Source organism: Lissotriton vulgaris, chromosome 9 (genome assembly GCF_964263255.1).
Source record: "Lissotriton vulgaris chromosome 9, aLisVul1.2, whole genome shotgun sequence".
NCBI classification, from domain to species: Eukaryota; Metazoa; Chordata; class Amphibia; order Caudata; family Salamandridae; genus Lissotriton; species Lissotriton vulgaris.
The window spans coordinates 559,486,442-559,497,212 of NC_141697.1; the positions used below are offsets into that span (position 1 = coordinate 559,486,442).

The following is a 10,771-nucleotide window of genomic DNA, read 5'->3' on the forward strand; positions in this document are numbered from 1 at the left end:
AAAGGGATGCCGGTCTGTTAGACAGAACACGGGTAATTTCTTTTAGGCCTAATGTTGGATTGATGCTGGTGTAGAGTGCTACAACATCCATAGTTACTAGGGTGGTATTAGGTTGCCATTCCAGGTCACTCAAAAGGCTCAGTATGTGCTTCGAGTCCTGTATATAGGATGGAAGATTTCTGACTAGTGGACCTAGAAACACGTCTACATATTCAGCCAGTCTTTCGGTAGGGCCCCCTATTCCAGAGACGATAGGTCTGCCTGGTGGGAAAGGGAGATCCTTATGGATTTTTGGGAGAGTGTATAGCCATGGGTATGTAGGTTTATTTACTTTTAGGTAGAGAAATTCGTCATCGTTTAGAAGACCATCCTCTTTCCATTTACGTAAGTGGTCGTTGATGGTCAAGGTTAGTGGACCCATAGGGTTACATGCAAGTGGTTCATAGCAAGTAGGATCTGCTAATTGGTTTGATATTTCGTTATTGTAGTCATCAGTGTTCATAACCACGATGTTTCCTCCTTTGTCTGCCTCACGGATAATGATGGTGGGAATTTGTGTAAGTGTTTTGGTTATTGTATATTAAGTCACGCCATTAGAGTTGGTAAGCCGATTAATTGCATGTTGTCCATAGTCTAGCTGCAGGTAGTTGTTATTTTATTGATGATGATGTTGGTATTGCTGTAGTTCTTTCAAAAATGGATATGCTGGTGGGATCACTGAACATATTCGTGGCACACCAGAGCACCCACATACCCTGGTGTAACGATCTCTCAACTTACTCTCTAACAAATCCAGTCACACACATGCTCAGGTAATAGATCCAGGGCCAGACTGGCCTTAGCGAGCACCAGGCGTTTCCACGGTGGGCCGTAGGGGTGTGGGCTGGTTTTGCAACAGTGCTGCAATATCGGCACCCTCTAACAAAAGCAGGAGCGGTGCTTCTCACTGGCATCCATCTCCCGGCCAAGCAGCAATCTGCCAGGGCTGGTTGCTGTTCCGAGTCCGGGCCTGAATAGATCTAACAGCATCCTAAGCAGTGGCAGCCAGCATGACTCGCGAGTGGGGGGAGCAGGGTTTCACAGGGGAATTGCACAGGGGGGAAGGGGGTCACGATTGCGGGGGGAGTAACATAATAAATTTTTTAAAAAACATTAAACTTACCTTGCCGCCGGGTCCCGTGCCTCTGCTCCTGCTCTCCTCCAGGAACAGGAAGCACAGCCAGGCCTTAATGATCAAACACAACGCTGCAAAGTAGTGTTGTGATTGATAGGCACCCAGGCTCCCCAGACCAATCAGTTCTGAGCATCTTGGTTCAATGCTCAACCAGGGAATGGGGACCTGGACATGTTCTCCACGCAGGCAATGGAGAACGGGAAAAGTGTGCATGACTGATTTGGGCAGCCCGAGCGGGCCGACCAAACAGTCATTGCACACTTAGGAGTGGGCAAATCACTCCTCCCCTGTCCTGCTCCAAGAGCAGAGCAGACCCACCCACCCGCCTACCCTCAGAGCAGCACAAACATAAAATGATAACTGGAAGTTATCATTTTATGTTTCTGCTTCTCGCACTGCTTGAAAGCAATGAGGCGCCGCTTCTCCACCATAGCCGAGGAGCTACCACTGATTCTGAGACAGGCATCCACATATGTTACTGAGATCTTATGATATTTTGTGAGACAGACCAAAATACCCACCAGGTCCTGGTGAGATCTCATGGTATAATCTTGGAAATGCCTCTGCTTCTGGATACCCATTTGAGGTTCATGGCATATTTCGAGAAATGCCTCAACCCTACTTTTGCTCTTGGTTTAGCAATGTCACCACTTATTCTGGGTCACAATGGCTAGTAAAAGCCTTCTGCTCCAACATTCCAACACTTGTCTTTCTGTTTATACCTTTTAATTTATAACATTCTACCCTCAATGAGCTGCAGTCAGGGCTTAATTACTCAATAAGTCTATTTTGCCTTGCTGCACATGAACATAAACATTATTGCGAAAGGGTCCAAACAACGTTTGCATTCACATTCGTGGCTGAGATGGTCCAGCATTTGCTTGATTTTTAGCAAATGTGCTGTAAAATTAACCCGCAGTCAGGCGGTAGTGAAAGATACTGCTGCTGTTATTCAACAATTAAAATCGTCCAGTGTAGCTGGGCCTGCGATTATTAGATTTCTGCAGGGGTCTGTTGCCATCTCTGACCCTTTCCCCCCCACTCCTAACAGAGAATGAGCCGCTCTATGATATTCTATTCATGGACGATGTCTGGAGTCTGAGATTGGGCTAGGAAGGAGGAGGGAGTATTGGGGTGTGCTAGCAGTGAAAGGCTTAAAGGCTGCCGTTTGAGTCCTTTGTGTTCCTGTGGGGGAGGGAGGGGATATTCTGTGCAGCTTTATGCTAATAGAGGTGGAGGGGGTCAGTCTGAACGCGTGGCTCGTGGCTTCTTCTGTACACACTTTCCAACTTTACTTAATTCGTAAGAGCCCCCTCCCAGCCCACCACCCTTCTAAGAGGCTGATGACATGGGGGATGGGGTAGCGTGAGGGGAGGACGCAGGGCACTGATTATAAGACTATCCAACGTCTCGTCACTTCTGGGTGCTGCAGGGAATTGTTCATCTTTAAGGCTCAATTCACAATTTTCCAAGCGTCAATGGAATATTTAAATTATATGGAATGTTCCTATCAGGAGAGATAATACACTGTCACAGTGAGGGACGAACCAGGGTTGTGAAGGGAAGTTTCATCACGTTTTTATATTCTTTTTACAATTGTCTTCCCCCATTCGATTCCTTTTATGTTTACCACTCACTTTTTCCTTTCTCAGATATTTGTGTTCTTTTCTGGTCCATTCTCGTCCTTTTTTCTAACCTTTCAGTTTTATCTTACTCTTTTCATGTGCATTCTTGGTCTATTTCTTTCCTTTGTATTTTCTTTCTTGTTCTGTCCCCTCTCCGTATTTTAGTATGGAGATCTACTTCTGCTATCTCACTTTGTATCTTCTTGCTTGATACCTCTCTTTCTATTTCGTCACTCTCTTTCTTCTTTCTTACGTCCTTCAGCACCATCTTTTATTTTGCCTTCTTTCTCTTTCCCTCTTCTTAAACTATCTACTATTTAATCTGCTTCGTACCCTTTTCTCTGTATGCCCTCCTTGTCCTCTTTCTTTTTAAATGTATCTTCATTTGTTCTGTTTTATTTCATCCATTTTTCTTTCTTTTCTGTAGATTTACCACTACTTATTTTTAAACGTTTTATGTTGCTTTCTTTTTATGCTGCGTTTACCTTGTTCTTCCTTTCTCTTTCTATCTTTCTTTACACCCGTTTGTTCCTTTTTCTTCTTTCTCCTCTTTCATCTACCTGTCACCCATTCTTTCTTTACAAAGCTGTCTTCATTGTTGACCAGTCCCTTTCTCTTATCGTATCTTTCTTTTTTGTTTGTTTTGTATGATCTCTTCCATTATTTTTCTTGTTTTTGTCCAATATTTAACTTTGCTGTGTTTTTCTACCCTACTCATGTCTATTTCACCTTTTCTTCCTCGCTTTTTTTCTTGTTTCTGTCTCTATTCCACTATTTGGTTATTCTCTTTAACGTTCCTTGGTTGTCTTGTCTTTCGTTCATATGTTTTCCTATTCTTATGGATTTCTTGTACAGCTCACTTACACTTCCTTATTTTGTTACACCCTACTTTTCTTTCTTGCTCCTATTTAACTTTCTTCTTTTTCCATTCGTTCACACACACCCTTCACCTTCATTTTTCTTTCCTCTTTTGCTTCTTTCATCGTTGTTAATTATCTTTCTCGTTCTATAATTATTTTTATATATGTTTTTTTTCTATTCCCCTCAATTTTGTTTCATTTCTTCAATGTTTCGATGGTACTTGGTTCGTTATTCCCCTAACTTTCTTGCTTTGTTCTCTGCTTTTGTGCTGCAGTCATCTGCCTTGTTTTTGCTTGTACCCTTATTTTTTTCTCTTTTGTTCACTTTTCCACAATCTTCCCCTAACTGTTTGCCCCTATGCCGCTTTCTCGTAAGATCCCTTTTCTACTTATTTTCTTCCTTCTTTCATGTTCTCTTTCTTTCTCCTGTTCTATTTTGTTCCTTGCTCATGTTGTTGTTATTTCCTTTCTTTTTCTCTCCTTCATTCTTTGAATTTATTATTTTGTGTTCGTTTTGTACGTTTTTCTTTTTCCTTTACCTTTCTCTATTTATTTCACTTCTTTATATAGTTTGCACCCTGTCCTTCTTTCTATAATTCTTGATTTCTCTTTTCTTGTTTCCCTTTTTCTTGTTATTGTTTTTATCGTTCCCTGCTTTCTTTTTCTTCTCTTTATCTCACCATCCTACTTTCGATAGTCTGTCTTTCGTTCATTTCTTTCATGCTTTCTTTATTTCTTGGTGTTTCTTTTTTCTTCTATGACTTCCTCCCTCTTCATTTCTCGTCCTCCTGCGTCTTTTGCTTTTTGCTCACTTCCTCTGCTTGTTAATTACCTTTACTGGCCATATATCCCACCTGCCCTTCATACTGTTCGTGCAGGTTTCCTAACACACATCTCGGCCCCCTTAATCCTCTGTAACTTCTCATTCGTCCCACTCTCCATCTCGTCACCTGAAAACATTTACTGATTGAATTCTGCACTAGAAGTGCACCACTTCCCAAAGGAAGAACCCTCTCTTCGTATTTTGTTTATGAATTCTGCAGCCGGAATGCACCGCTTTTCAAAGGGAGATAAACCTATTTGTGTAAAAAGAAAAAAAAAACGTTTTCTTGTTCTGAGGACTTTTAGTTGGGCATGGGGGAATGGTTCGTAAAGAAAAGGGTTAAATTATGTCTGAAAGGCTGGCAGACTGCAGCTATTGTGCGCAGCAGACTCCCTGGGGCACTTCCATGCTCACTGGAGATGCTGCAGTTGGAAAGGGGCTGTTTAGAGAAGGGGATGGGGGTTCTTTGCTGACGCCCCACCCCACAACCCCCTCTCCGAGGAAGGCTCCTATTCTCTGTTGCATTCTCCTTCTTATTGAATAGGGACAAAGGGCCGGGCACGTGTGTCTTGAAACGGGACCAGGGGAGTGAGGCCTCCTTTTGTTCGAGGCGTGCCTCGGGGGGTTAGGTGGGGGCCTTGGCGTGTGGCATCTTTGCCCCCAATCTCCATACCACGCGTCGGGGTGGTGGAGGCTGCCATCTGCTTCCTTCCCCGGAGACCCCCCTCCACCTGCCTACCCTCACAACCGCCACCCTCCCATTGGCTGCTCTCGACAGACCATCTGCAGCTCCTCGTTTGGGATGGGCGGGTGGTGGGGGCCTGGAGCCTTCAAATACCTGGCTCGGCCTGCCCTTGAGCATCAGAAGCCCCGTCGCAAGGGACGCGCTACATAGCTGGTGCGCTGGGAGGTCTGACTTGCACCGACTTGTCTTGAGAAGCCGAGTTCCTTTGACTGGCGTTGCCGCCCATTGACTGACTTTTCGTGACTTCCTTTGAGTTCAGTTGACGCTCTTTTGAGTTGGGCACCCACTGCCGCCGTCGAGTGCCAAGCCAGAGCCGCTCCATTTGGACGTCACTCTTTTCGAGATGCCTCGAGGGTTCCTAGTAAAGAGAACCCGGAAGCCGGGCCCCTTGTCTTACAGGGTCCGGGAGGATGACGACGACCGGTCCCAGTCACCATTGCCCATCAGCTTCGCCAGTGTCATCACATCCACCTGGATGCACCCAGAGAGGCCCAGGCCAATTCTACCAGTGCCCATCCTTGGAACAGAGGTGCCAGCCACTGGTTGTGGGGTGACTGAAGCATCTTGTGCACCTGCATGCAGCCCTGGGAGGCCCGTGGGCACCCTCCAGCATGACCAGAGTTTGATGGACAGAACCCTGAACTCCAGCTCCCCAGTTCTGACAGGGTCATTTCCAGCAAGCCTGGCTGCCTTTGCCTCCTTGGGCCAGCGGTTGGCCTTCCTACCCTCCTACGCTGCCATAGAAGCCAAGCTGGACTCCATCTGCACATTGACCCAGAGTGCCAAGAGACCTGGTGACACCAGTGCCATCAGCACTGATAACAAAGTCAGAGTTCAAGCCAAGAGGCTGAAGACTGAGAAGAAGAGTTGTCGGGATGAAATGACTACCTCCCCAGTTCTGGGCCTGAGGATCCGGGAGGACCCTGAGGATGCCAAACACCGGGCCAGCAGCCCATTGGGGGGCTTTGTCTGTCAGTTGTGCCGTGAGCAGTATGCCGACCCTCTATCCCTGGCACAGCATAAGTGCTCAAGGATCATACGGGTTGAGTACCGCTGTGATGAATGTGACAAGGTCTTCAGCTGCCCAGCCAACCTGGCTTCCCACCGTCGATGGCATAAACCAAGGAGCCCTCCAACAGTTGAACAACAAGTAGCCCACCAGTCCGACAATGCCAAGGAAAACCAGAGCCCCGGTCCAGAGAAGCAAGAGGTGGCTACTCCTTCGCCTCAAACCTCTGACTCTGATGAGGAGCTGTATGACTGCTCACACTGCAACAAGAAGTTTAGGCGTCAGGCCTACCTGCGGAAACACCTGGCACTACACAACCGGTCCAGTGCTGCAGCCACAATGGCAAATGTCCTGTCAGAGAGCCAGGCCTTGTCCAATGTCTTGTCTGAAAGCCACAGCCCAGCCAGCATACAGGGCCTTCCGCATTCACCACCAAGGGACGAGCCCCTGGCCCTGGTCTTCAAGGAGAGCAAGGCAGCCATTATGAGCCTTTCTAGAACTTCCGCCTCGTACCATGGTCAGGGGGCACAGGCTCACCCTTGCAGATTCTGTCCTGAGACCCTTTTCTCCTCTGCTGGCCTCACCCGGCACATCAACCGATGCCATCCGTCAGAGACCAGGCAGGTAATCCTACTACAGGTTCCCCAACATGCCTGAGGTGGATACTCCCAAAGAGAGCCACCTGTGGCATAAAGACATCGAGTGTGAATGAAAATATGACTATCGCGCCATTTTCCCAGGCGTCACTTTTATGATTGCTTATTCTGTACTTTTCTGTCCTACTGTCTGTCCCAGGCCCATTCTCCAGGTTTGTTACAACAGTCTCTGCAAGGTCTTCAGCTTTAACTTCGCTTTCTCTGCCCTTTAGCCTGAACTTGTCAGCAGATAAGGATCACTTGGCATCTCCGGCCTACTGAAATCACAGATTCTAAGTGGTTCCCAGCTTTAACTTTTTCAGAAATGCCGTCATGCCCAGTCCTAGGAAACGGACTTTGTATCTCTGACCCAACAGTTCCAGAGACTTCGAATGTAAGACTTTACCCTCTACAGAAATTCCCCTTTTCTGTGTTAAATTCGAGACAATTCTACCTACTTTATATATTGATTATATAAGATATATATATATTTATACGTTTTTTCGCGAGGATGTGCTTTTTGTGTGATGTGTATAGCCCGGGCCACTTCTTTGACACCCGGTTAAAGTTTACAATTTATTTATATATTGCATTTTGTATTTAAACCACATTTGCTGCTTTTTATTCGGTATTTATATGATAGTGTGTGAGGTGAAATTTCTATTTTAACAAAAAAGGCACTCCTCAAATTCAAAGGAGTTGAGGACAAAACAAGCTCTTACAATTGGGGAATATTTGAAATGTGTGTTTGATAAGAATTGAAACAGGACCTCTGCCTTTTCTTAATGTTTACCTACTGACCATTGTGCTCCAAAGGAACCCCTAAAATGTGATCAAGCAACGCTAATAAAAAAATATTGACATACAACCTGAAGTTGTGGTAGTTTGTGTTAACTGGGAGGGAAGAGTACCTTTGGCATCAGCAGTGGTAAAGAAGTGATGTGTAAGAATCATGAACCGCGGTTTTACAAAGCATAAAATACAAATAGTTCAGTGTCTTGGAATGCACCTCTACATATCCGGGGACCTCAATTTAAGTTAGTTCAGTTGAAAAATGTGCTATTGCAGACATATCTATGAAACACGTAGGTCGCCTTTTCTAGCACCAGAGATTCGAACTTTCATGCTTCCAATGACTAAAACTGCACCATTGAGTTGGGTGCAGTAATGGGTTTTATTGTTAGTGCTAAGAAGCCACAGGTCCCTGACAGCGAGATCGGCTGAAAAACATAACATCAGAGTCCCGAAACTTGCGAATTTTACAATGGGGCAAGCAGTCACTGCGTAAGAAAAACATGTTATATGAAAATGCAGGCTATATGTCTGGAGGAGGGAGAGGGAGCTGTAAGTAACAACAATGTGCAGTGTTGTGCGGACAGTTTGAGCCCAGTCAACATACAGTGTTGGCGGCACAGCTTGCTATTTGGTGGCAGTGTGAAAGTAAATCAAGGTCAGGAGTGTCGCAGGTCGCGTCTGTCATAAGGAGGGCATACACACGTCTTTTCAACAATAACTAAGATTCCACCACTTTCATAACTGCAAAGAGTCCTCATGTCATGCGTGACATCTTCAGCCAGTACTAAATTGTTAGTTGATTGCAAATTGGATCCTGGGAGTTGTTGTTTCGGGTTAAACGTTGTTAGTATGTGTGCAAAAGGTGTGCAAAGGTATCTTGGCAAAAAATCCCGGACTTGTTGCAGGTGTCATAGATTGAATGGAGGCGCTAGGCAGCAAGGTCCACCAAACACGCTGCCACATTCAGCAATGGAACCAGACACCACAGACATTGATTGCCTAACGCACCTGGGATGGCTGAGTTGGCAGTGCCCATGATGGTGCTGTGGAAATAAAACATGGACATTTTGTATGTGTGTGTGTGGGGGGGGGGGGCCTGCGTGTGAGAGATAAAAGACGTGCACCTTTCGTTACAACACCTAGATGTTTAATGTTTATGGGTTTGGCACTTAACTGCACCAGAAATCGTTTCCGGCTAACATAGACCTGTCTTGATCGATATATGTGCAAGCCACCAGGGCTAGGCATTCCTCGTTGATTTTTTTTTTTAGTTTATTTGTTTTTTCCTTGAGCAGCACCCTCAGAGCATGAGGTGCATACAGTGTCGGCCCTGCAATAAAGTTTAGGGCACTCAGTAGCCAGAGCTTCCGACTCGGGAGCTGGGGATCTGGGTCCGAGTCTCGGCATTGACAAAGCACCCTGTGATTCTGAGCATATCACTTAATCGCCCCGTGCCCGAGGACAGCGTCCGGATGCCCTCACCGGTGGTAAACTACGCTATATACATCTACACCTTAATTTATTTTATGTGTGGTATAGGTGAAATTATTCTGATCATTCAGCTTTGATAGAGCACCTGTGAGTCGAATTTGTGTGTTGTAATACAAAGGATGATAGTGAGATAAATGTACTCTAACAGAGCTGGGTACATGCTGCAGCAAAGCTGAGCTCAATCCTTGGTCTCCACTGTAATGCAGTAACTTTCTCTGTTTTGCAACAGCCCCTGAAACACCTTAGGCCTCTAGGCTGCAAGACAGTAGAGGCGGCTGGTGGCTTTGATATCTGTGCTAACATATTATTTAGCAACCCAACGCTGTGCTATATGTCTGAATGATGAGGACCAAAAAGTCGCCCTACAAAAATATCATTGCTAAATATTGAGAACCAAAATATCCTGCTGGTAAGTATATATAGATAAATGTAGATTTGCTTTTCCCAACTTTACATCTCTTAAAGATGCATATATCATCAAGTTACATAAATTAGTTACATATAGTAAACCTACAGTTAGTTACGTTTAAGTACTTACCATCTTGAAATCTTTTAGTCGCAGTACTTTTGTAGCACTACATTTCTGTCATAGTTTTCCAGTAGTATGTGACTGTAGCTAAGGTGAGGTGAGCGGTTCTCTTTGTTCTAGTAGAGAGGAGGTGGGCTGTATCTTTGTGATATTATTTATCTGAAGTGAGCCTGGCCTCAGTGATGTATTGGGCTCAGATGAGTCCAATCTCCACTTTGTAATATCATTGGCTTTAGAAAGCTTATGTCCTGTAATACAGATTCAGTGCAGAACAAAAGGGCTTAGGTTTATTAAGGGAGTTGGCAATGAGGCGGTAAGTAGCTAAATGTAAGAGAATACATCCACAAAACACTTAATGAATGCACAGTTTTCCTTATAGGGAAACCAGGATCAGTTGTTGCCCCTGTAAGTTCTCATTCTCACTTGGAAATAACACAATCCACTTTTACCTTTATCAAGGTGATTGTTATATCATAAAAACGCACTTTAAAGTGTTGTTTGTAAAAGCACAGACATATCATTTAATCAATGCAAACATGAACATATGTTGCGGTGCAGCGTAGACTGTCACCGCAGACACTCATCTCTACCCTTAATAAGTGTTAAGAACATTGTGAACTCTAATAAATATATACAGTATGTGCAGTAAGTTCTCTTATGCTAATATGGACCCTGATTATGAGTTCCAAGTACAGTATATAAAAAACCTGTATCCGATTCCCTTTCTAAAGCCTAGCTGTGACATCACGTCTTACCTCTAGTAAGAAAACGACATTCTTATCCTAGTGAACCGTTGAGGTGCAGCATCACAGTGTCTCTGCCAGAGTAAGGTGACCACTGGTTGGCAGGTCCTTAAAAATAATTACAACTGCTGGTTAAACAGATTAAGAAAGAACAATATTTCATCTCTTTCCTTTGAACTTTTTTCTACCTGGAAATCCACTTTGCGTAACCAGCAATGGAGCATAGGACTAGGGAAAATGCTCATGTCCCCATGAAGCAGTGCCTACGGTTTAAGACCCTTGTTTTTTTTTTTTACAGAGAATGGGATGGGGCCTGGTCCCAGATCTGCTTAGTAATGTTTT

At 44.8% G+C, this 10,771-nt stretch overlaps 1 protein-coding gene across 1 annotated transcript; it reads left to right on the forward strand.

Annotated features, from left to right (window-relative positions):
- Positions 1-5,359: 5,359 nt before the first annotated feature.
- On the forward strand, positions 5,360-7,704 carry LOC147691792 (insulinoma-associated protein 1a-like). The gene has a single exon (XM_086936684.1). The coding sequence runs from the start codon at positions 5,571-5,573 to the stop codon at positions 6,891-6,893; it is 1,323 nt and encodes a 440-aa protein (XP_086792810.1). The 5' UTR covers positions 5,360-5,570; the 3' UTR covers positions 6,894-7,704.
- The last annotated feature ends 3,067 nt before the right edge of the window (positions 7,705-10,771 follow it).